This window comes from Sus scrofa, chromosome 6, assembly GCF_054392235.1.
Source record: "Sus scrofa isolate SSC_HxYL_T2T_F1_AM1 chromosome 6, Sscrofa_HxYL_maternal_Yorkshire_Landrace_v2.0, whole genome shotgun sequence".
NCBI classification, from domain to species: domain Eukaryota; kingdom Metazoa; phylum Chordata; class Mammalia; order Artiodactyla; family Suidae; genus Sus; species Sus scrofa.
In genome coordinates this window covers 46980429-47006967 of record NC_139388.1, presented here as the reverse complement: position 1 = coordinate 47006967, position 26539 = coordinate 46980429, and the positions used below count along the sequence as shown (strand labels likewise).

Below are 26539 nucleotides of genomic sequence, written 5' to 3'. Positions count from 1 at the left end.
GACTGTCTGGATTTTAATTTTTTACTTATTTTTTTTATTACTCAATGAATTGATTACATTTATAGTTGTACAATGACCACAATCCGATTTTATAGGATTTCCATCCCACAACCCCAGCACATTCCCCCCACCCTCCAAACTGTCTCGTTTGGAAACCATACATTTTTCAAAGTGGATTTGAATTTTTTTAAATTGGGACAAGAGTTCCTATTGCGGCTCAGTGATAACGAACCCAACTAGTATCCATGAGGACGTGGATTTGATCCCTCGCCCCGCTCAGTGGGTCAAGGATCTGGCATTGCCCTGAGCTGCAGCATAGGTCTCAAAAATGGCCCGGATCCGGTGTTCTGCGGCTGTGGTGTACACTGAGAGCTGCAGCTCCAATTCGGCCCCTAGCCTGGGAACCTCCATATGCCGCAGGTGCGGCCTTAAAAAGACCTAAAAAGGGGGGGGGGGCATCTTTTAGAATTTCTGGCTTTCTTTGTTCTCTTTCTCTTCTAATTCCTCTGGTGATTTTCCCCAAGCAGGCTTCTTGGGAGATGTATTAAAGGATTTAAAAATCAAATAACAAGATAAATGACTCATTTATGGTAAAGAGCACTAGCCTGCTGTAATTTGGTTTCAGAATTTCCTCAGGCTGCTGACTGCCCCTGCAATGAGTATCTGTGCTCGGCCAAATGTTCAGCCGAAGGAGGGGCACTGGCAGGTAGGGTCTGCGGTTTCGATTCCATCTGAGGATGCTTTTGACTTCAATGTGCTTCGCACGCTATATGAGGAATCCAAGGTTAAGACCAATGACCTGGGAAGTTCTCTTGGAGCCTGTGGCAAAAGGAAATACACTTATCGAAATATCCTCTTGAGGTGTTCCTGTTGTGACTCAGCGCTAACAAACCCAACTAGAATCCATGAGGATGCGGGTTCGATCCCTGGCCTCACTTTGTGGGTTAAGGATCTGGTGTTGCTGTGGCTGTGGTGTAGGTCAGCAGCTGGGCTCCAATTTGACCTCTAGCCTGGGGACTTCCATGTGCCTCTGATGCGGCCCTCAAAAGAAAAAAAAAGAAGAAGCAAAAGCCGCTGTCCCTCGCCCATGTTTCATGAGCTTCACATTCCGGGCCATGGAAGCCTTCAGCAATCCGCTCCAGGAGTGAGGAGAAAAGGCCAGCAGAAAGGAGAGGGAGGGGGCCTGCAGGTGTCACACAGAAACCCCCGTCAGAAACAGCCCATTCGCCAAAATGCAGCCTCAGTCCTTATCCAGCTAGTTGCTGGACACTTATATGGAGAAGGCCAAGTTGGATGGCAATTGTCCTTGATCTCAAATAGTTAGAATTCCTGCACAGGGAACCACACCTAGTCACTAACATGATGGAGGATAATATGAGAAAAGAAATGTTTGTGTGTGTGTGTGTGTGTGTGTGTGTGTGTGTCTGGGTCACTTTGCTGTACAGTAGAAATTAACAGGACACTGTGGACACTGTAAACCAACTACAATGGAAAAAATAAAAATCATTAAATGATTTAAACAAGAAAAAAAAAAAAAAAAAGAATTCCTTTGCAGACCAAAGGCCAAATGTGGCTTTGGCCAGTAAAACTGAAACAAGGGCTTATGCCCTCCTGGTCCAGGTGCCTTCCAGGGAGGCAAACCCTTCCCTGTCCAGACACCTCCCACTCTGTGGTCTGTATCCTCCCTACGGTGCCCAGCTCGGTTCATGGCCACATCACTTACTGAGTGAACAAATGCTACTCCAAATCCCCCCATACCAATCCATCCCTAAGTCCTGATGCACCTCAAATCTACCTGCCTCTCTCCATCACCACTGCCACCTCCCTGGTCCCAGCCACCATCTCCCTTCTCTTGGACCTCTGCAGACACCTCCCATGGGGTCCCTGCATCCCAGTCAACAGCTCCCCCTTTTTTTCTTTTGTGGCCTCACCAGCAGCATATGGACGTTCTCGGGCCAGGGACTGAACCTGCACCTCAGCAGCAAACTGAGCTGCTGCAGAGACAAAGCTGGATCCTCAACCCACTGCACTACAGTGGGAATTCCAACAGCTCACTTTTTTTTTAAGGGCCAGATATGGAAGTTGGGCCAGGGGTTGAAGCAGAACTACAGCTGCCACCTTACACCACAGCCACAGCAACACGGGATTCGAGCCATGTCTGCGACCTACACCACAGCCCACGGCAAAGCCCTAGCCTGGGAACCTCCATATGCTGTGGGTACGGCCCTAAAAAGATGAACGACAAAAAAATAAAATACAATAAAATAAAATGGTAAATTTTGTGTAATGTGTATTTTACCCCAATTTTTTTAAAAATGCCAAAAAAAAAAAAGCAAAATTTGGGGTTGTGACATTTCCAGCTGAGCTCTGTGGGGTGAGTCTGAGTTGTTGCTTTGGCTTGAGGGCTTCCTAGTATCTCTGCCCTTCCAGAACTTTGTTCGTTGGGGGTGGTGGGAAAAGAGCATGTGAGATGCTCAGACACCCCAGCACAGCCCAGGGACCCAGGCCTGCCACCCCTGCACACACATCCGGTGATGGGATCTGCAAGGCCAAGTGCATGTAGCCTTAGACACTCTCTCAGCCATGGCTGGTTCTTCCAACATTAATAGACCAGCAGCAGTAAAATCATTTCGCCTTCAGGATTGAGCAGTAATTTTCAAATTATAGGCCTAGAAGAGTGAGAGTAAGTATGTCATAAAAGCACCATTCCAAAAAGAAAAAAAAAAGAGGGCTTTTATTGCCATAAAAATGTGAGGGCCAGGTCACCCCTTGGTTTACATAACCCTCTCCACAGTAATTTAGAACAACGAGTGTAGTTCCAATGTTCAGTCAAAAAGCTCCCTTCGGCCTTGCTGTACCACTCGAAAGTGCCCTGAAACGATAATCATGCGTATATTGATTCGGGGGAGAATCAATCCAGTGCAGTCCGCCTCGCTAAATTATTAATGGAGCAAAGGACAGCAGAACCCCAAGACGGTTTGTTCTTTCTCTTGCTGCCTCGCGAATAAAGGTGACAGATGGAAAGCCCGAGTCCAGAGGCCCATGTACAGATTTGGGAAGTTCAAGGCAAGAAGGCGGACCGAGGAAAGCATGGGGACAAGACCTCACATCCCAAAGCATCTCCTTCACCATCAAGGTAAAGAGATGGCACACCAAGCCTACTTCCAGCAAACCTGGGAGATGGAAGCAGCCTGCTCGGGGGCTCCAGGTGGCTCCTAGGCAAGCCACTTGTCCCTGTTAGAGCTCCTAGGACCCCTCCCCCATGGGGAGATACATGGATAGCCTAGTGCCATGCTGCCCACTCACCAGAATGGTTGTATTTTTTTTTTTTTTTTTTTTAGGGCCACCCTCACGGCATGTGGAGGTTCCCAGGCTAAGGTTTGAATGGGAGCTGCAGCTGCCAACCTACACCACAGCCACAGCAACGCCAGGTTTGAGCCTCATCTGTGACCTACATCACAGCTCACAGGAATGCTGGATCCTTAACCCACTGAGCGAGGCCAGGGATTGAACCCGAAACCTCATGGTTCCTAGTCAGATTCCTTTCCGCTGAGCCACGACGGGAACTCCCAGAATCGTTGCATTCAAGTCGCTTCATTCTTACTGTATTTTAGGTACTGCTGCCCCCAAAAGAAACTTTATATCATTACCTTGAATGTAAATCCAGATCCCTAACCATAAGTGGGTAACTGTACATATAAGCACCACCCAAACAAAACATTTGCACATTTTGTTGCCTGCATCATCCCTGTTTCTCTGTCTCTGTCTCTCCGTTGATCTCCACCAGGGGGCGTTAGGAAGTAGTCCAGAGCATTCAAGGCACCTGAGCTTCCAAGGGGAGGCTTTCTCTTCAGTAGAATAAGAAATGCAGGAGGAAAGCTGAGGTGGGAGTAACATCCTTGCCTCTGTCGGTAGTATTTACAGCAGGAGGCAATAGCTCTGATCCATATCATCCCAGTCCCATAAGTCTCTCGTTTCCATAACAAAAGGAGTCCCACCCAGCATCCTTTGGAATCAGAGCCCTGCCCCATCCCATTCTCCATCCCTAACCTCGCCTGAGTTTGGTGCTCATACTTCCTCTGCTTCATTTTTATGCTTTCACTACACACTAGCTCCCCTCGACCAATGTATCATATTGTCTCCTGTGTTGGAAACTTTTACCTAAGTGGTAACACATTACTGTATCCTCTGACAGCTTGCTTTTTCACCCAGCATTACCTACCCACTGTGATATGCCTAGATCTAGTTTATTCACCTGGGAGCCAGGACAATGCACGGCACATTGTATGGGCACAATGCTCCCAGCCAGGGGCTGAGCGTGGCAGGGATGTTAATTCCCGTCCATTGCTGCAAGATGGGAGGGGGCTCCTCTGACAGGCAGCTGTGACTCAGGGTTGTCTGGTCAGGCTGGTTGAACCAAGCCTCTTCCCACCCACTTCTCCTTCCTAGGGTCCCGTCTGCATCAGGCCTGAGGGCTGCCCCTGTTTTCTTGGGTTGCCTCCCCTTTATTGCTTAGGCATTTTCCCCAGGAAATATCTTACAGGCCTAATCCCATCTTAGTGTCTGCTTCTCAAAGGATCCAAACTAACACAATGCCTTTTTTTTTTTTTTTTTGTCTTTTGTCTTTTTAGGGCCCAACCCAAGGCATCTGAAGGTTCCTAGGCTAGGGGTCCAATCGGAGCCATAGCCACCAGCCTACACCACAGCCACAGCAACATGGGATCCGAGTCTAGTCTTCTAGCTACGCCACAGCTCACAGCAACTCCGGATCCTCTATCCACTGAGCAAGGCCAGACTTCGAACCCAAATCCTCATGGATACTAGTCAGGTTCATTAACCACCACCGAGCTACAATGGGAACTTCCTAACACAATTCCTTTTAAATCTTTCCTCTTATTATTCTTTTGGCCGAACCCACGGCAGGTGGAAGTCCCCAGGCCAGGGATGGAACCCAAACCACAGCAGGGGCTCAAGCTGCGGCAGTGGCAACGCCAGATCCTTAACCTGCTGCACCATAAGAGAACTCCTTGGTATTCTATTTAACTTCTGTGTGCATCCTATACCGAGGGACATTCAGGCTGTTTTACTGTTTTGCTGTTGCTGTTTTACATGTGATGGTTTCTAAGTCCTGTGGGATGCACGACGGGAATTTTCTCCTTTTGTCGTCAGGGTATCTGTGGTCCACAATGATCCCAGACTCCTGGCAGTCCTGCTTGTGTGTGTTCCCCCCCCCCCCCCACCTTGAATGTGGGCTGAAGCTAGTGACTGTCATCTATGAAGAGCAAAAGCAATGGATGTCACTGCCAAGAGTAGGTAACAAAAAAATCATGACCTGCATCTCAGGCTGCCCTGTCCCACCCTCTCTCACTCTGAGGGAGGCTTTGAGCAGACCTGCTGACACCTTGATCTTGGACTTCCGGCCTCCAGAACTATAAGCGAATACATGTCCATTGCTGGGGTCCCCCAGCCTGTGGTATTTGGTTATGGCAGCTCTAGCTGATTAATACAAGGACCAACGGAGAGGTGACTCTAAACATGCAGGTGAGTAACTGAGCTCAGCACCCTCGGGTGAAGATAAGTGCCCTGGATAAAATCAAATGCAGGATCTGGAGTTCCTGTCGTGGCGCAGTGGAAATGAATCCGACTAGGAAACATGAGGTTGCAGGTTTGACCCCTGGCCTCCCTCAGTGGGTTAAGGATCCGGCATTGCTGTGAGCTGTGGTGTAGTTTGTAGATGAGGCTCGAATCTGGCATTGCTGTGGCTCCGGCCAGCAGCAACAGCTCCAATGAGACCCCTAGCCTGGGAACCTCCACATGCTGCAGGTGCAGGCTTAAAAAGACAAAAGACCAAAAACAATTTCTTTTAATTAAATGCAGGATCAGGATGGAGGGAACCTCTGATGGCCTGGCAGAAGTGTGGAAAGTAACATAATGTCTTTTCTATCAAAGGAAATCTTGGTTACTCCATTTTGCTCTGGTTTCGCCTTCCTGGGACCCCCCACCCCTCCCCTTCCCCTCTTCTCCCAGTAACAATTGGTTTCAAATTAGCCAACGGGGAAGAATGTGCACCCTGACCTGACCAATGGGAAGGGGACAGGGACGTCACCTGTGCTAGGGATAAATAGGGGAGGGTCCTGTGTTCAGAGCGCGTGCTTTTTGGAGCCCCTGGGCCCTTCTGCAGAAGTAAAGAGCCTTGTCGAGATCTCCCCGTGTTTGTGTGTCTCATTTTTTGACACTGACGATCCGAGTCATGTCCCCAACAGAAGGATGCACCAAGGTGGCCTTCGAGCTGAGAAGTGAATAACAAGGAGCTGGTCAGGCAACGGTTTGGAGGTAGACAGTTGCAGGCAGAGGCAAGAGCTTGCGGAAAGCTCCCGAGCTCTGGAGTTTTAATGGTCGAGTGGGCAGATGGAGACGTTAGATGTTTCTCCCTTCCTGGTCCCGACTTCAGTTTCCTTTCGAAGATGCTCTGTCCCCCGGCCATTGCGAGAAAGCCCAGAGGTCTATTGTGACACTCTCTGTCTACTCCCTGCAAGCACTGACATGCACACAACCAAGACCAGCCCATCAGCCCCTCTCAGACTCTGGTTCCAGCGCTGGGAGGGCAGGTGGGGGGCAAGCCGGGGAAAGAAGTATTGATGCTACTGATGCCAGAAAGATGTTATACACGAGGGATGTGGGTTCGATCCCTGGCCCCACTCAGTGGGTGAAGGATCCGGCTTTGCCATGAGCATTGCTGTGGCTGTGGTGTAGGCTGGCAGCTGCAGCTCTGATTTGACCCCTGGCCTGGGAACCTCCATATGTCGCAGGGGCAGCCCTAAAAAGACAAAAAAAAAAAAAAAAAGGAATCTCAGTAAGCACCGATGTGTCCCTTCTCTCAGTGGGCAGTACACCAAGGACCCGTCTCCACATTTGCCTGTGAGGTTCTGCCCCCTCATTTGTAGCGCCGGCCGAACACTCCGTGGCGAGCAGGACGTGTCATTTGTCTCCCTCATCCCTGCTGGGGACCTGAGGTTGTTTCTAGTTTCTCTCTCAAGCAAATGACCTCCGTTTCCGCCTCTCAGAAGGATCCAGTCAGGTCGTCAGGATGGGCACCTGGAGGTAATGTTTTCTGAGCCAAAGGGAGCAGAGTAAACACAGATGCAAGTCGCAAGTCGCCAGATGGCACCTGGAAGGTGCGAAGTAAAAAGTGCTCGTTTTCTCGGCAACTCGAGATTACCGGCAGCCTTTATATAGTATTTTCTTATGTGGCTGGGGGAAAAAAATCTCATTGCTTCAATTTGCATTTATTTGGTGGAGCATCTTTTCCTATGTGTATTTGGCCACTGGCCTCCTTTCCTTTGTGAATCACCTACTTCTACCTTTTGCCATCTTCTCCAAGGGGAAAAGCAGCATTCAGGGTTAGAGAAGTATGGGTACTACCTTTAGGAACAAGACCAAATAGAGTTGTGCCTCCGCAAGCCTCTCAGAAGGCACCCTTGTCAACGGAATGAACGTGCTTTGAAATTCCTTCTTTAGCAGGTTTCCGGGATATTTTTTTCTTTCCATATGCAAATCATTAGCATCACAGCAGCTGAAATAATCACTGCCAAGAAGCTTACAGGTCTCCTTCCAGCTCCTCAATCTCAGATAACAAAGAGGAAAAGCAAGCTATCTGGCACTGGAAATGCACATTTACACTCTCAGAGGCAGCCAAAGCCAAGTTCGACCTAAGATCATCCTTGGCACCCAGTGACTGGCGGTCACGGAGATGAGGTTGGCTCTCATCCACTTGAATCTCTATATTGTCAACACAGGAAATCAGGCAAAAAATAAGGAAATGGTATTTTTAATCCAGAGAATGAACCTCAGAAATGTCCATCCCGGAGTTTGTGGCTCAGCGGAAACAAATCTGACTAGTATCCAGGAGGACAGAGGTTCGATCCCTGGCCTCGCTCAGTGGGTTAAGGATCCAGTGTTGCTGTGAGCTGTGGTGTAAATCGCAGATGCGTCTCCAATCCCCCGTTGCTGTGGCTGTGGTGTAAGCAGACAGCTATAGCTCTGTTTGGACCCCCAATGTTCACTGAAGCACTATTTACAATAGTTAGACATGGAAGCAACCTAAATGTCCATCGACAGAGGAATGGTTAAAGAAGAGGTGGTACATATATACAACGGACTGGTACTCAGTCACTAAAAAAAAAAAAAAAGAATGCGATAATGCCATTTGCAGCAATATGAATGGACCTAAAGAGTATCATACTAGGAGTTTCTATCATGGTGCAGTGGTTAAAGAATCCGACTAGGAACCATGAGGTTGCGGGTTCGATCCCTGCCCTTGCTCAGTGGGTTAAGGATCCGGCGTTGCCGTGAGCTGTGGTGTAGTTTGCAGACGCGGCTCGGATCTCACGTTGCTGTGACTCTGGTGTAGGCAGGTGGCTACAGCTCCAATTCGACCCCTAGCCTGGGAACCTCCACATGCCGCGGGAGCGGCCCAAGAAATGGCAAAAAGACAAAAAAAAAAAAAAAAGAAAGAAAGTACACAGGTCTCATAATTGCAGGTCTCTTCATCTGCTTACCTCCAATCTCATTCTGAAGGCTGTGATCTAGCATAACTTCTTAGCTCTTAATGATATCTAACAAACTTAGGAAGGGTGGTCTAGAAATATCAGATGAAATATCCTTATATTTCTGTACCAGAAGTTATGGTGATCCAAAGATCTTTTACTGTAGTACATTTACAGTAAGAGGAATACAATAATAAAAAGACATCCCAATTTTTTGAATGGGGAAAAAGATCTGGATGGACATTACTCCCAAGAAGATACACAGATGGCCAATGCGCACATGAAATGATACTCAAAACGCTTAGTCGTTAGAAAAATGCAAATCCAAAGCCCAGTGAGATACCACATCAAACCTCCTAGAAGGGCTATGAAAAGACAGATAACAAGTGTCCCCAAGGTTGGGGCGAAATGAACATCCTCATAAATAAAGGACATGGGTTTTTTTTGAGGTGGGGAGGTCAATTTTATGTGTCAACTTGACTGGGTCAAAAGGGTGCCCAGACATTTGATCAAACATTACTCTGCATGTGTCTGTGAGGGTGTTTCTGCATGGAGTTAACATTTGACTTGGTAGACTGAGTAAAGCATATTACTGAGTAATTACTGAGTAAATTGATGACTGAGTAATTACTGAGTAAATTGATTACTGGGTGAATTCATTACTGGGTAATGACTGAGTAAAGCATATGAACAGAGGAAAGCATATTACTCCCTAATATGGGAGGGCTCCATCCAAAGACCTAACAGGAAATCCCTAGGTAGCATTTTCTCTGTGTGATCTAAGGGTGAAAATAACTGACTTGTCCTTAGGACACCCCCACAAAGTAATTATTATTATCCTGTCCATTTCACATGTGCAGAAACTAAGTCACAGAGAGGATGAGAAACGTGCCGAATATTTATCACTCTGCAACAATACACACAGCCAGGACATGGCATAGCAGCCCGGTTCCAGAGAGTCTCCGTTCTTACTCATTACCTCATTACACTGTTGTGGTTCTCATACATTTGGGGCCATTTTTTTTTTTTTTTTTTTTTTACAGCCACACCTGCAGCATACGGAAGATCCTAGGCTAAGGATCAAGTCAGAACTGGCACAGTGGGCCTACGACACAACCACAGCAACACCAGATCTGAGCTGTATCTGCATCTGTGAGCTATGCTGCAGCTCCGGCAATGCCGGAGCCTTAACCCACTATCAAGGCCAAGGATCAGACTCTCATTCTCAATGGATACTAGTTGGGTTCTTAATGGACTGAGCCTCAACGGGAATTCCTATATTTCTTATTTGAACTTTCGTCATGAGGATATGCTGGAATGACTTTAAAACTTTATTTATTTATTTATTTTGCTTTTTAGGGCTGCACCTCCGGCATACGGAAGTTCCCAGGCTAGGGGTCAGATTGGAGCTGTAGCTGCCGGCCTACGCCACAGCCATAGCAATGCAGGACCTGAGCAGCATCTGCGACCTACACCACAGCTCAGGGCAACACTGGATCCTTAACCCACTGAGCGAGGCCAGGGATTGAACGTGCAACCTCATGGTTCCTAGTTGGAGTCATTTCAGCTGCACCACAACAGGAACTCCTAAAACTTTATTTAAATCATAATTTAAATAGCCAGTGGAATTCCTTTATGGCACAGTGGGTTAAGGATCTGCATTGTAACTGCAGTGGCTTGGGTTGCTGCTGTGGCACACACAGGTTCACTCCCTGGCCCGGGAATTTCCACATGCTGCAGGTGTGGCCAAAAAATAAAAAAAATAAAAAGAACGGCCAAGACATGGAAGCGAACTAAAAGTCTGTTAACAGAGGAATGAATAAAGATGATGTGGTACATATATACAATGGAATATTACTCATCCACCAAAAAAGAATGAAATAATACCCTTTGCAGCAACATGGATGGACCTAGAGATTATCATATGAAGTGAAGTTAGTTGAACAGAGAAGACAGAAGTCATGTGATATCACTTATTTGTGAAATCAAAAACAAAAACAAAAGGATACAAAGAAACTTATTTACAAAACAGAAAGAGACACACAGACTTTGAAAACAAACTTATGGTTACCAAAGGGGAGAGGTGGAGAAGTAGCATGCTTTGGGGGTCTGGGATTGACATGTGTACCCTATTGTATTTGGAATGGGTGGTCCACAGGGACCTGCTGTATAGCACAGGGACCTCTATCCAATATTCTGTGATAATCTATACGGGAAAAGAATCTGAGAAAGAATGGATGTGTGCATGTGTGTAACTGAATCACTGTGTTGTACAGCAGAATTATCACATTTCAAATCAAATATCCTTCAATAAAACTTTTTAAAAAGTGGGAGTTCCCACTGTGGCACAGCAGAAACAAATCCAACTAGTATCCATGAGGATGTGGGTTCAATCCCTGGCCTCGCTCAATGGGTTAAGGATCCGACGTTGCAGTGAGCTCCGGTGTAGGTCCAAGATTCGGCTTGGATCTCGCATTGCTGTGGCTGTGGTGTAGGCCAGCAGCTCCAGCTCTGATTCCACCCCTAGCCTGGGAACTTCCATATGCCATGGTTGTGGCCCTAAAAAGACAAAAAAAAAAAAAAAAAAGAGAGAAAAGAAAAAAAGAAAAGAAAAAAAATTAAAATGGAAAAAAAAAGTACAACTCAACAGCAAAAAAGCCAACAACCCAACTGAAAAATGGACAAGGGGAGTTCCCATCATGGCTCAGTGGTTAACGAATCTGACCAGGAACCATGAGGTTGCAGGGATCGAACCTGCCCTTGCTCAGTGGGTTAACGAAGCATTGCCATGAGCTGTAGTGTAGGTCGCAGACGAGGCTCCACTCTGGCGTAGGCTGGCAGCTACAGCTCCGATTGGACCCCTAGCCTGGGAACCTCTCATATGCCACGGGAGCGGCCCAAGAAATGGCAAAAACACAAAAAGAAAAAGAAAAATGAACAAGGAGTTCCCATCATGGTTCAGTGGTTAACGAATCCGACTAGGAACCATGAGGTTGCGGGTTCCATCCCTTGCCTTGCTCAGTGGGTTAAGGATCTAGCATTGCCATGAGCTATGGTGTAGGTCACACACTCGGCTCAGATCCCAAGTTGCTGTGGCTCTGGCGTAGGCCAGTGGCTACAGCTCCAATGAGACCCCTAGCCTGGGAACCTCCATATGCTGCGGGAGCAGCCCTAGAAAAGGCAAAAAAAGAAAACAAAAAAAGAAAAAGAAAAATGGACAAAAGACCTGAATAGACATTTCTCCAAGGAAGATATACAGATGGCCAACAAGCACATGAAAAAATGCTCATCACTGATTATTAGAGAAATGCAAATCAAAACTACCATGAGATACCACTTCACGGCAGTCAGAATGGCCATCATTAATAAGTCCACAAATAACAAATGCTGGAGGAGTTGTGGAGAAAAGGGAGCCCTCCTACACTATTGGTGGGAATGTAAACTGGTACAACCACTATGGGAAACAGTATGGAGAACCTCAGAAAACTATACATAGAACTACCATATGACCCAGCAATCCCACTCTTGGGCATATATCCGGACAAAACTTTCCTTAAAAAAGACACATGCACCTTCATATTCATTGCAGCACTATTCACAATAGCCAAGACATGGAAACAACCCAAATGTCCATTGACAGATGATTGGATTAGGAAGATGTGGTGTATATATATACACGATGGAATACTGCTCAGCCATAAAAAAGAATAAACTAATGCCATTTGCAGCAACATGGACGGAACTAGAGACTCTCATACTGAGTGAAGTGAGTCAGAAAGAGAAAGACAAATACCATATGATATCACTTACATCTGGAATCTAATATACAGCACAAATGAACCTTTCCACAAAAAAGAAAATCATGGACTTGGAGAATAGACTTGTGGTTGCCAAGGGGGAGGGGGAGGGAGTGGACTGGGACCTTGGGGTTAATAGATGCAAAATATTGCCATTGGAATGGATAAGCAATGAGATCCTGCTATGTAGCACTGGGAACTATGTCTAGTCGCTTGTGATGGAGGATGATAATGTGAGAAAAAAGGATGTATACATGTATGTGTAACTGGGTCACCATGCTGTATAGTAGAGAAAAAAAATGTCTTGGGGAACTAGCAATTGATTACAATTAAAACATAAAAATAAATCTTTTTAAATGGAAAAAAGTATAAACCTTTATTTAAATCATAATTTTCTGATCTAATCAAGATAATTTACTCCACATTATCAAAGGAGTCACTGATCAATGATGAGGAAACTCTCCCCATATTGTAGTCCACAGTCACCATAATTCAAAGTTCCATTGAGGGGAATGCCTGAAACCCACTCACACCCCCACACCCTCACTTATTCTACCTTTTTTAAAAACCTTCAAGCCACAAAAGCTTTTTCATTAAAACAGTGGTTCTTGGAGTTCCCCAGTGGCTTAGTGGTTAGGAATCAGTGCTTTCACCCCTGTGGCCTGTATTCAATCCCTGGTCTGGGAACTGACATCCCTCATTCAGCCATGGCATGCTGCAGCCAAACAAAGAAACAAAAACCATGGCTCTCAATCTTTTTGATCTTGAGATCTTTTGCACTCTTAAAAATTATCGAGGATCCCAAATAAGCATTTGCTCACTTGGGATATATCTACCACTATTTTAGATATTAGAAATTAAAACTGAGAAAAATTTACAAATACTCATTAATTTGTTTTAAAATAATAAGCCTAGGAGTTCCCATCATGGTGCAATGGAAACGAATCCGACTAGGAACCATGAGGTTGCCGGTTCGATCCCTGGCCTTGCTCAGTGGGTTAAGGATCCAGCATTGCTGTGAGCTGTGGTGTAGGTTGCAGACGCGGCTCGGATCCCGTGTTGCTGTGGCTGTGGTGTAGACTGGCGGCTACGGCTCTGATTGGACCCCTAGCCTGGGAACCTCCATATGCTGTGGAAGTGGCCCTAGAAAAGGCAAAAAGGACAAAAATAATAATAACAATAAGATAATAAGCCTATTACATGTTAATACAAATAATATTTTATGACACTATTTACAAAATAAAACAAAATCGAGTGAGAAGGATGGCATTGTTTTACAGTTTTGCAAATCTCTTTTATGTTGGGTTTAATAGAAGGCAGCTGAATTGATACATCTGCTCTTGCATTCAGTCTGCTGCAAGGTTATTTTGGTTGAAGTATATGCCTTCACATAGATATGTAGATGGAAAAGGGGAGGGGTATTTTAATAGCCTTTTCCAGAAAACTGAGAATATTCTTCTTTTATAATACACCAAAACTGGAGTTCCCGTCGTGGCTCAGTGGTTAATGAATCCGACTAGGAACCATGAGATTGCGGGTTTGATCCCTGGCCTTGCTCAGTGGGTTAAGGATCCCGCGTTGCTTGGCTGTGGCATAGGCCAGCGGGCTACAGCTCTGATTAGACCCCTAGCCTGGGAACCTCCATATGCCGCAAGAGCGAGCCAAGAAATGGCAAAAAGACAAAAAAAAAAAAAAAAAAAGAATAAATGGTAATGCGGAATCAGAAACCATACCAGTGAACTTTTCATACTCTGTTATATTAAAACATGCTGGCAGATTGTGTTTTTCACTTTATTTTTGGGGCGCCCCGTGGCCTAGGGAGTTTCCAGGACAGGGATCAGATTTGAGCCACAGTTGCTACCTATGCTGCAGTTTGGGAAACGCCAGATTCTTTAGCCCACTGTGCCCTGTTGGGGATCAGACCTGCATCCTGGTGCTGCAGAGAAGCCGCCATTCCTTTTGCAACTCAGTGGGAACTCCAGACTGTGCTTTTCATTTTATTTTATTTATTTATTTTTAGGACCGCACCCGCAGCATAGGAAGTTCCCAGGCTAAGGGTTGAATCAGAGCTGCAGCAGCCAGCCCACGCCACAGCCACAGCAACACGGGATTTGAGCCACTTCTGCAACCTACACCATAGCTCATGGCAATGCCGGATCCTTAGCCCACTGAAGGAGGCCAGGGATGGAACCCTCATCCTCGTGGATCCTAGTTGGGTTTGTTAACTGCTGAGCCATGAAGGGAACTCCTTAATTTTTTTTACTGTAGTTGATTTACAGTGTTTTGTCATAGATTGTGATTTTTAAATGTATCGTCCATCATTTCGAAAATATTGGTTCACCAAATTATGCATATCTTCCAAATGTTGACATATTTTATCAATGTCAAAACTATGTATTCATTACTATAACCACAAATCTCATCACAAAGTTTTTAAATATTGGAAAACTGTCAATCTCATGGTGATAGATACAACTTTTCCAAAATTTTAGTTTTTGCTTGGAAGTTCAGATTTTATGGCAACAAATACTGTCAGTTGTTTTCCTTGAAGTGACAGACAACGTCACTTTATTCGTTTTCAAGAAAATGTCTATTAAATACCCAAATTGAAATATGCACGGTTTGCCTGTTGGTTATCTTCTCAAGCAGAAATGGTGTTTCATGAGAAATGTGGCCTTGTCAGCTGACAACTCAATCACAAATACTTTTTCTCAAAACAACCACTGTAGCTTGTTCTCAACCAAAGTACTTTCTGCCTACCTTGTATCCTCACACAAAATATTAAAAGTACCCATGTCAATATTTAGTGAAATTGGAGTTCCCTGGTGGTCAAGTGGTTAGGATTTGGAGTCTGCACCACTGTGACCTGGGTTTAATCCCCTGGTCTAAGGACTAAGATCCCACATCAAGCTGCTCCATGGCCAAAAAAAAAAAAAAAGCTTAATAAAATTAATAATGCTGCATAAGCACAATCTTAAGTGAAATTGGCTATTTTTCTCTGTGAAAGTGGCAATGAGTAAATATAATGACAATGAACAAGGGCCCTGTGGTGCCACTGCCTTGATTTTACCCCCATCACCATCGCTGTTAGCGCATCAATGCAAATGTCAACACAGTGAAAAAGTGACATCACACTTCATATAACTATGAAAATAGATCTGACTCCCTAAAAGAGTCTCAGTGACCCAAAGGGGTGTGTGTACCACATTTTGAGAACTGCTGCCTTACAGCATTTGAACACAAAAAAATCTCAACATGTGTTACCCAATCAAGATAATATGATCAATTTTAAAAAGTCATGTGTCCACAAACTTCCCTACTATGTTCCAAGCACTATCAGGTAAATAGATATATGTGGCTCCCCACCCTTTGGGGGCTTAATTCTCTTTGAGGAACCAGACAATAGACAAATATGATTATTTCAGACCATGAAAAGGCTGTGAAGGACATAAGCAAGATGAGATCATGGAAGCTGGCCTGGGGGAGGCAGAGACTCCTGCACAGAGCAAGGTGAGGGGCGGTCTCCCAAAGAGGTGATCCAGGTACTGAAAGCCAGGAGTTGAGAAAGACCCATTTCTACAAAGGGCCCAGGAAGCAGCATTCCAAGTACAGGGTACAAACAGGCACAAGGCCCTGAGGCAGGAAGAGCATGGCATTTTTAAAGAAAAGAAGGAGGACTGAGCTCAACCCTGAACCTGTTTCTCTTTTCTGGCTTTGCTTACCTCTCAGGGGTTTTCACCCAACACAGCGGTCTTTTTTCTTTTTTCTTTTTTTTTTTTTTTTTGTCTTTTTGCTATTTCTTTGGGCCGCTCCCGCGGCATATGGAGGTTCCCAGGCTAGGGGTCCAATCGGAGCTGTAGCCACCGGCCTACGCCAGAGCCACAGCAACGCGGGATCCGAGCCGCGTCTGCAACCTACACCACAGCTCACAGCCACGCCGGATCGTTAACCCGCTGAGCAAGGGCAGGGACCGAACCTGCAACCTCATGGTTCCTAGTCGGATTCGTTAACCACTGCGCCACGACGGGAACTCCTTTCTTTCTTCTTCTTCTTTTTTTTTTTTTTTTTTTTTTTTCAACACAGCGGTCTTAAAGTTACCCGTTGCATGCAAGGGGATGGCGCACAAATGCCTGGTCCAGCTGACCTTCCCCAAGACCCGTACCCACCCCTCCAGCCAACACCTCCTAATAGGCAAATGCTCAAAATTGACTCCAAATACTTCAGGCTAACAGTAAAGATGAGCCAGAAAAAAGGAGAAACAAAAACAAAACAGCGCCACAATGACTCAAGCCAGTTACCAATAGACACAGCTCTGATTGGAGTAGGAAAATGCTCCCATCAGAACTGCAAAGCTTCAGACTATCTGTACAAGTGGTCCTTTGCAAGGCCAATCAAAAGCAGCCAAGCTGCAAAGGGCAAGAATTGACCCCCACCCCCCACCCCCCCCAAAGAGGGGAGGGAAAAAATAAAACAAAACAAACCGCAATAAACTCAGACCCCCAGGAGAGGCAGAGAGAGGAGCTGCTTCGGGGGCAGGTGATCTGACTATTGGGAACACAGGCAGATGTCATAACTGCGCTTTCTTCAGCTTGTTGGGACAGTCCTGTTGCATCTGATGTGAATTTTCGTTGAGTTTGACTTCCCCTCTGGAGAAGCTGGCTCTAAACTTGACACAGGGAATCCCGTTTGAGGTTCGCTTTCTGGGGTTTTCACACTTTCATCAGCCCGATGATCACCCTGTGTGGGTTCAGCCCTCCGCTCACCCCGACGCCCATACTTTGGGCCTGATTTGACCTCTCCAAGCCCGGGTCTTCAATCTGGGGTGACCCAGATCGCAAGGCCGGAGAGTGAGGAGTAAGTCTGCAGGTAAGTGTGAGCGGCGGGCGGAACCTGTGCTAGTCTCTAGCCTGGCGGTGGGTCTCCAACCCCGGAATGTTGCCACGGCAACCGGGGAGTCCCAGGCTGCCTCCAGCGGGGCGTCCTGTCTGCTCCAAAGCCCTCGTCCAGGCTGCCCCGCCACTCACAGAAACCCGAGGCGCGTACTCAGAAGACCCGTAGAGTATGACTCACCCAATGAGGGCGGGAGGTGACTAAACTGGCTTCTTAAGCTCCACCTCACACCCCCAAAGAGAGGAGGTAGTGAGTAGAGGCGCAGAGCAAAAATGGGCATGGGTAAAGTAAAAGAGAGCCGGGACGCTCGGTTGAGGCACCGCTGGGATTCGAACCCAGGATCTCCTGTTTACTAGACAGGCGCTTTAACCAACTAAGCCACGGCGCCGCCCGCGAAAGTAGCGCGAGAATCCATTCCTCATCACCATGTACTTCAACGACCGCGCGCACGCGCACAAATTCTGTCGGTGGCTAATGCATGCGCAGTGTAGTCCCCATTCGTTTTGGCTGCCTACGCAGAAGTACTGGCCTTAAAAGCTAGAAGCTCCCGCAGGGGCAGTGGGCGGGGCCGGGGAGGGTGAGACTTACCCGAGCGTCCGCTCCCCGGCGTGGAGACAGGATGCCTAGTCTTTGGGGGACTTCTCGCGCAAAGTCCGGTCTTCGGCCCTCCAGAACTAGCGCAGGGAAGCCCCCCGAGGCTGTCTGGCGAGGCCGAGCCCCAGCCAGCCCCTGAGATCCTGGCCCGGCTAGCGCGGCGGGGCTGTCGGCTCGGCGCGGGTGGGGGTGTCAACCGCCCGCAGGTTGAGACCAGACCTATAGTTTTAATTGGGCTTGTTCCTCGAACCCTAAGCACTGAGAGAGTCCAGGGGCACGGAAGGGGCCCTGAGCAGGCACTGAAGGATCGACAGCTTTAAGGGGCCCAGGCCGCTGGCCTTGGAGCGGCAGCACCGTTTCCGCTGCCAGGCAAAGGCAAAGCCCTCCCCACTCAGGCTTCTCACTTGCCCCTCCTGGGGCTCCTCACTCAGGTACACTCAGGTACATGAGCCTGTGAGCAGCAACAAAACCCAAACCTGCTAATCCTTTGACCCAGCAGCTTCTCCCGTGAGAGAATCCCATTCACAGAAATGTCAGTCTCTGCAAAATTGTGTGCAGAAGAAGGTTCACTCCGGTATTGTAATTTCAAAAAATGAGAAGCAACCTCAGTGCCTGCCCATCGATGGGGGCAGAGTTGGTACCGGCAGGCCAGCCATCCTCCCCAGAATACAGCTATGCATGTCTTTCATGTGCCTGCGAAGGCATCAGACTTTTCTTCCAAAGAGAGTCCGTTTGCTGGGAGGGCACGAGGTTCACCCATCATTCATGTGAATTAATAAATACTCAACCGCCTGCTGAGGCTGGGCAGTTACCCCGGTTGTGACTGAGGAGGGCAGCACCAACTCAGAACCCACCCAATGACTACCACCAGGTTATGGTGCTCATGGGCAGAATTATTGGATGCCAATCAACACTAAAGAAATCGGTCCTGCGACTAAGTTTTTAAAAGGGACCAGGGGGCATACTAATGATGTTTGGTGGACATCCTGCAAGCCATAGCAAATGGAAAAGCCCTTCATGTTTAACAGAAACCTTCACTCTTTGTTGAAGTCATCGATTTATGTTGTACGCGACGCTGTGGAAGCAGGACGGAGGCTGTAGGTGTGCCTAGGCATTCTGGAAACTGAAGAGACTGGGGTGGAAGGCAAGAAACAAACACTCTGTGATGGAAATGTCCTCTTCTGCCTGCCTAATCAGACCTTCCTCAGCTCTGGGCAAGTTAATCTGAGAACATTAACCAGGGAGGCACCCAGAGTGCCTTCACAGTCCCCGGCCACAGAGAGGGCACACAACTTCCTCTGCATTGGACAAACTCTTCCTTGGGGTCTGCTGGTGACAGCACCCAAGGCCTGGTTTAAGGGCCAAATCCAGAGACCAGAATGTGTTGCCACAATGAGACAAGAGGAACACTAGGACATAACGTTCTAGCAAAAATGTTTCTAGAATTCACATGCACACTTGTTTTCCAAAAGAATCTAGAATTTATTCTGCATGAAAACTAAAAACCAAAATGATCCCTAAGGTGCTATGGAGCTGAGGAGGGGACGTGGTGGTGGGGGCTCTGCCAGAGCTTGGCTCCTGCCCCACCGAGTCGGACAGGCCCACCCAGTTGGGGAGGGGCCCCAAAGCAAGGTCTCTGCAGAGCCCTGGATTCTACATGACAGGTGGCCTTGTACTCTAGCCACCCAAAGGGCCCAGTCGCCATCAGCCATCCTTGTCCGGGCTGCACCCCCTGGCCAGTAAATCCTCCCCTTCTGATGATGGCAAGGCCTCTGCTGACACGTCTTTTGCATCCATCCGGCAGAATACACATTTGGTGACAGTTTCATGGAAGAGGTCACTTTCATAGGTGGAGAAAGGCCTGTCACATTCTTCACACTGACATGAAATATTTTAAAAGAGTAGAAAGGAGGTGCTGATCAGAGGAGATGGAGGAGGGCCAAGGCCAGAGCTGCCTCTCCTCTCTGGGGTCTCTGAGCCCACAAGGGTGGAACGTGCAGGCCACTGAGAGGGAACAAGCACAGGCTGCTCCCTCTCTTCCCTCACAAAAGCTAGGCAGCTCCCGCCAGCTCATGCCCCAGGAATAAAGAGCCAGTTGACGGCGGAAAAGACAGGGGATGTCCCAGCCTTTGCTCTGGGCAGAGCAAAACTGCACAGCGAGGGGGTTACCCTAACTCCCCGACATCCTGGGAACACCTAACTTTTGAGAATCAAGTAGGCAAGATTTCTGAACAAAGCAAGAATTTTTACTAGATGGTGAAGGTACCTGATATCCTCTATCTCTGAGCCTGTTTCTAGCCAAAGCAGCACAGCTCACTTGCCACATCTGCTCCCCTCCAAGTAAGACACAGGGTAAGTCTCTCGGGCCATGGGCAGAGGTCTCTGAGGGGGTCCCACCCCAGCATGGTCCCTGTGAGACACGCCTGCAGGTGGCATGCCCTGGCACTCCAAGCTCCTGTGTTTTGCCACCCTTGCCCGCTCCAGAGCATCAAAGCCTGCAGGAGAGGAGGAGCAAACCCCTGGCCAGGGCAAGCCCTCTGGCCTCTGAGGCTTCTCATGCTGGTTAAGAGTAAGTCAAATGCAGCAAGCTCATCTTTGCTACAGCTTCAGGTGAACTTCTTTCTTTTGCAAGAAAGAAATTAAATCCTTTACTTATCTTATTCTATGGCATACTTTCCCATAACCCAGGCCCAGAACAGCAGGGCTCAGAGGAGGCAGCTCCTGAGTGCCGCCCTGGGGGCAGGTGGGGAACACAAGCCCAGCTGTGTAGCCAGTCAGCTTCCAGGACCCAGGAGCCAGCATGACCACAAAGGCCATGAGACAGCTGGCCACGAAAACCCGGTCCACATGGGTCCCGCCCCTCACCTCCCTGCACCCAGTGCCATCCCCCAACCTAGCCACCCCCAGAAGTGGTAGCTCCTAGCTGGGCCTTCTGAGCAGAGACAGGCCTAAGGGCTCCAGGATCCACAAGGGCCCAGCAGGGACTCCTTAGCCTCTCCAGGTGGCAGTCAGGTGCCTGTACTGCAAGGCCCCAACAGGGACTGGCCTTGCTGCCCAGGGCTAGTGAAGCAGGAGATATGCCCACTGTACCACGTGATCACCCATGAGAGAACTGGACCTGAGCCCCTTCCGTGGAAAATGGGGGGGCCTGGCTGGCTCTGCTGCAGGAGTGTAGGAGGCCCACACTGTGTCCAGCTGTGTGCCAGCCATCCCTCCAAGACAACCTGGGGCCTTGTCTCCTCCCACTCACCCCACTCACTCCACCCCTCAGCACCAGGCTCACTATTGCCTCAGGGTCTCCACACCTGCTGTTCCCTCTGCTGGGAACTCTTCCCTGAAATAGCTGCACGATTCATTCCCTCACCACTTGCAAGTCTTTGAACAAAGGTCACCTCAAAAGGTGACCTATCCTAACCCCCCTTTAAAACGTTGCAACCACCAGCACTCCCTCCCCTTTTCTATGTTGTTTTTCCCCAAATTACTGATAACCATGTGACTTACTACATATTTTTCTTATTTCTTTCTTCATCGTTTGTCTCCCGTTTTAGAAATGTAAGCTCTCTCAGGGTGAAAACTTCAATCTGTTTGGTCATAGCTTTTTTGTTTTCGTTTTTTTTGCTTTTTAGGGCCATACTTGTGGCATATGGAAGTTCCCAGGCTAGGGGTCAAATCAGAGCCACAGCTGCCAGCCTACACCACAGCCACAGCAACTTTAGATCCAAGCCATGTCTGCGACCTACACCACAGCTCACGGCAACACTGGATCCCCAACCCACTGGGCAAGGCTAGGGATAGAACCCGCATCCTCATGGATCCTAGTCAAGTTTGTTAACCGCTGAGCCATGAAGGGAACTCCCTGTTTGGTCACAGTTTTATCTCCAGTTGCCTAATAAATGTTTGCTCCAATAATAAATTAATTAGTAGAGGGAACCAATGAAAGCCTTCATTTAGCTTCATTTTACCCAGTACCAACCTGTTTCATCTTTAAGCCCAGGGCCTTCTTGTACTCGATTACCAAAGGAATTTGGTCAGTTTCTTCAATATTCCATAGCCTCATGGTCCTATCCTAAAAGAAGTTAAAGACCAAACCAGGAGTCACAAAATGTGCTCGTTAGGCTCAGAGGACCCAGGGAGGTGTATGGCATCCAGGTTACGTGGGGAGAATTTTGACCCGCAGAGGGACAGAATTAGGGTGACCAACTGTTCCAGTTTCTCCAGCACCAGCCCAGCCTCAGCACTGGAAGCCCTATGTCTCCGCATACTCTTTTCAGGCTGCAAAAAGTCTCACTTTTCTGCAGTGGGGGTAGAAGTTTGAAGGGGAGTACAAAACCCATATAGTGCCCCCCCCCAAATAGAAGCTGAAAGCAAAACTATGTTTAATGCCAAATGAATATGCCTACATGATCCTGTCACTATTTTCCATGACTCCGCTCTTGTGAACCCTTCAAGTGATATGACTTCAGTATTCAACTTAACTGCACTGTAATTGTGTTAAGAGTCTGCCTTTGACTTTACCTGGGGATCAGCTGTGGTGCTTTGTTTCAAGATAGTGCTAAGTAGAATTTTTAATGTTGTGAATATTGTGTTCATGTTTTCTAAGAGTTCAGATAATGAAAATAAGAACAATTACAAGAACAATCCCAGCATGGGAGTTCCCTTTGTGCCTCGGTGGTTAACAAACTGGAGTAGGATCCAGGAGGACTTGGGTTTGATCCCTGGCCTGGCTCAGTGGGTTAAGGATCCAGTGTTGCTGTGAGTCATGGCATAGGTTGCAGACACGGGGGGCTCAGATCCCGAGTTGTTGTGGCTGTGGTGTAGGCCAGCAGCTGTAGCTCCAATTAGACCCCTAGCCTGGGAACCTCCATATGCCAAAGGTGCGACCCTAAAATAGCAAAAAAAAAAAAAAAAAAAGGAAACATTATAAAATACATTTTTCTTTTTTTTTTTTTTTTGTCTTTTTGCCATTTCTTGGGCCGCTCCCACGGCATATGGAGGTTCCCAGGCTAGGGGTCGAATCAGAGCTGTAGCCACCAGCCTACGCCAGAGCCACAGCAAACAGGATCCAAGCCACATCTGCAACCTACACCACAGCTCATGGCAACGCCGGATCCTTAACCCACTGGGCAAGGCCAGGGATCGAACCCGCAACCTCATGGTTTCTAGTCGGATTCGTTAAGCACTGCGCCATGACGGGAACTCCAAATACATTTTTCTTAATCATACTTGCTTAATTATCTTACTACCAGGTACTATTCATTGCCATTTTTAACTACTCCTATTGTTTAAATAATAGCATTTATGTAACAGAAAAGTAGATAATTTCAAATAAGCACTCTTTTTTTTTTTTTTTTTTTTTTTTTTTTTTTTTGTCTTTTTGCTATTTCTTTGGGCTGCTCCCGCGGCACATGGAGGTTCCCAGGCTAGGGGTCGAATCGGAGCTGTAGCCACTGGCCTATGCCAGAGCCACAGCAACTCAGGATCCAAGCCACGTCTGCAACCTACACCACAGCTCACGGCAACGCTGGATCCTTAACCCACTGAACAAGGCCAGGGATCGAGCCCGCAACCTCATGGTTCCTAGTCTTATTCGTTAACCACTGCGCCACGACAGGAACTCTGATAAGTACTCATTTTTGATACTTTGTCTTGTACTTTTACTTTTTTCCACCTTTATTGAGATATAATTAAATTATAATTATGATTAATCATTTTTCATATTTTTAGGCTAAAGTCATAACACATTGGCATATTGTTTTTTTCCCCCTGCTTTTTAGGGCTGCACCTGTGGCATATGGAAGTTCCCAGGCTAGGGTTCGAATCAGAGCTGCAGCTACCGGCCTACACCACAGCCGCAACAATGCGGGATCTGAGCTGCATCTATGACCTACACCACAGGCATTTCACTTTTATTATGTGTCATATTATTACGGGTATTTTGGGGTCAGGTGTGGCAGCATTCCGCATTGGCTCTCTGCAAAGTTGATCATGGTGGGCAGAGCCTTGCCCACATTTTCATACACCTAGAAAACCCAACCCAGAGAAGAAGATAGCTCTAATAATAGGTGGGACCCCACTTCTCTGGTGCTCACATGTGAAGGACAGCTGTTAAGATATCCTAGGCTGGCGGCTATGTGCCGAGGATACAGCAGTGGGGGGAAGACCCGCCTGGAACCTCAGGGTGGTCTGATCATCCACAAGCTGACCCCTTCCCCTCCAAGGCCCCCTACTGGCTCCATCACACTCTTCAGTCTACACAGGACTTTGCTCCAACAAAACTCAAATGACAACAGTGCAAAGAAACACCTGGCAACTTCCTACATGAGCAAAGGGAAGGCCCACCTCCCACATTCCCAGGCAGTTCCCCAGATGGAGAAGGCCTGGTCAGGTACGGCCTTCAGAAGGAGCCGCCCAGGAGTTTTACTTGACCGTACACGTCTGCTAACACCAAGTCTCGTGAATGCGATTGAGATTTTTAAGTCACTCAGAGGTTGGACACTTTTTTTTTTTTTTGCTTTTTTTTTAAGGCCGCATCCGTGGCATATAGAAGTTCCCAGACTAAGGGTCAAATTGGAGCTACAGCTGCCAGCCTAGGCCACAACAACATGGAATTTTTTTTTTCCTTTTTTTAGGGCCACAACTGCAGCATACAGAGGTTCCCAGGTTAGGAGTCGAATCAGAGCTGTAGCTGCCGGCCTAGACCACAGCCACAGCAACGCCAGATCCTAGCTGCATCTTCGACCTACACCACAGGTCACAGCAACGCTGGATCCTTAACCCACTGAGCGAGGCAGGGATTGAAACTGCATCCTCATGGATGCCAGTCAGATTCGCTTTCACTGAGCCACAATAGTTGCTCATGGACTTTGAACCACGTCTGCAAACCACTCCACAGCTCACGGCAATGCCAGATCCACAACCCACTGGGTGAGGCCAGGGATCGAACCAGCATCCTCATGGATACTAGTTGGATTTGTTTCCGCTGCACCACAATGGGAACTTTGCCAAAAGACTGGCCACTTTTACCTTTGAAGCAGACAGGATCCATTTCTTGTCATTGCTAACGGCAACATCCATCACCCAGTCAGTATGGCCCTGAAGAAAAAAATATAATTTTAAGAGGATCTAGAGAAAAAGCCTTTGCAAGAACAACAAAAACCAAAAAACAAAGTCAAGAATCCAATGTTGCCTACATTTAAGAGCAACCAATTGGGCTCCCCTGGTTTCACCAAGGACATTTAAGGTGGAGTACAAAGTATAAACGCTTGTGATTCATGTGTAAATTGTGACACCATATGCATTTTTCAAAACAGTACTCTGGGGAGTTCCCTGGTGGCCTAGCAGGTTAAAGATCTGGGGTTGTCTCTGCTGTGGCTCAGGTGGCTGCTCTAGTGCAGGTTTGATCCCTGGCCTGGGGAACTCCCACAGGCCAGGCGCACGGCCAAAAAAAAAAAAAAAGCATGATGGGAAAAAAAGTGTTATATTCCCAGCTGGTGCTAGAGCACCTCTTGCAGGTTTTTGTTTGCACTCTTTGTTCTAGGAAATACCACTCAGATGTCCTGCTGGTGAGGGAGCTTTGGGCTTCAGGTCACTGCAGGTCTACCCATTGTGGCTTCAGTAAATGGGGGTTGTCGTCCTCAGGTAAAAGGAGATGAGAGGATATAGGTACCCTTGCTGGTTCAGACACTTAATGATGTTGGAGCTGTCAGCATCTTTTTCACTCTCTGGCCTTTCCCTAAAGGAAAGAGGTGACCTGCAAGGTGTTAAACTGCCATGCATCACAAAAGGATAGGACTTTGATTGTGGGAGACTAGAGGGAGGAGAGAAAAGGAGCCAGAAGAGAAGGAGCAGCGCAGGGACAAAGGGGCTTTTAACCCCAGTGAGTTTGAACACACTCAGGGTTTTTGTTGTGGCTGTTGTTTGGATTTTTGTTTGTTTGGTTTGGGGTTTTTCTGGCCGAGCCCACAGCTTGTGGAAGTTCCCAGGCCAGGGATCAAACCTGAACCACAGCTGTAACCAAAGCCACAACCAGGATCCTTAACCAGCGGCGCCACGAGGGAACTCCCATTCCGTTTTAAGCTATTTCTTTGCTGCGATGTAAACTCCCTGTGCCTCTCCAAACCCACCAAGAAGAGGGTCAGACAGAACAGCCCTGGGAGCCTGAAAGTTATGGTGATCAAGGGGGATGCTGTCTACACTGGGGTCACAGGGAACAGACAGACCAAGAGTAGTGAACACAAGCATTCACAGCCAGAGGTGGCCGAGAGACCACAAAGGCGGCCAAGGATGCAGAAATCGTGGGGTGGAACAGAGGCACCAAAGGAGCCCGTCCTGGGACTGCTGCACCTCTGGACTCTCGCTCTGGTGGAGAGCCACAGAGCCACTTTGGGCTGAGGCTCCTCTAACTTGCAGCCAAAACACCCAGTTGACCCTTCTGGAGCCCCACAGCTTTCTGCACCTGCCCCATGATGGCATTCATCCTTCTGCACAGTCATTTCTGCTGTCTATAGACACAGCCCCTGCAGTGTTTTTGCATTTGCTCCTCCATCTGCCTGGAATGCCCTTGACCCAGACCCTCACCATTCAGTTCTCAGCTCAGGGGGCCACTTTCTCCAAGAGGCCCTCCCAGCCCACCTACTGTGGGTTCCCCCCGGAGTCTGTTTCTAGCACGTCACTCTGCTGTGGGTTCTCCATGTCACTCACCACTGCCGAGAA

The 26539-nt window shown here is 47.7% G+C and overlaps 1 protein-coding gene and 1 non-coding gene across 4 annotated transcripts in view; both read right to left on the bottom strand.

The window, feature by feature from the left end:
* Positions 1–11: 11 nt before the first annotated feature.
* The window catches only part of WDR88 (WD repeat domain 88), a 45183-nt gene continuing 18655 nt past the window's right edge, over positions 12–26539 (bottom strand). For 2 of the 3 annotated variants that reach the window (XM_084960418.1, XM_084960417.1), the window contains exons 9-11: positions 24851–24919; positions 21801–21893; positions 19289–19705 (exon numbers count right to left, since the gene is read on the bottom strand). In XM_084960418.1, coding sequence (XP_084816544.1) covers positions 19532–19705; positions 21801–21893; positions 24851–24919 — 336 coding nt within the window. In that variant the 3' untranslated portion in view covers positions 19289–19531. Of the gene's footprint in view, positions 820–19288; positions 19706–21800; positions 21894–24850; positions 24920–26539 lie in introns of those variants that run through there. The other variant, XM_084960419.1, reaches the window with a different exon arrangement.
* On the bottom strand, positions 17548–17621 carry TRNAT-AGU (transfer RNA threonine (anticodon AGU)). The gene has a single exon. It is a non-coding gene; the product is annotated as a tRNA-Thr (tRNA).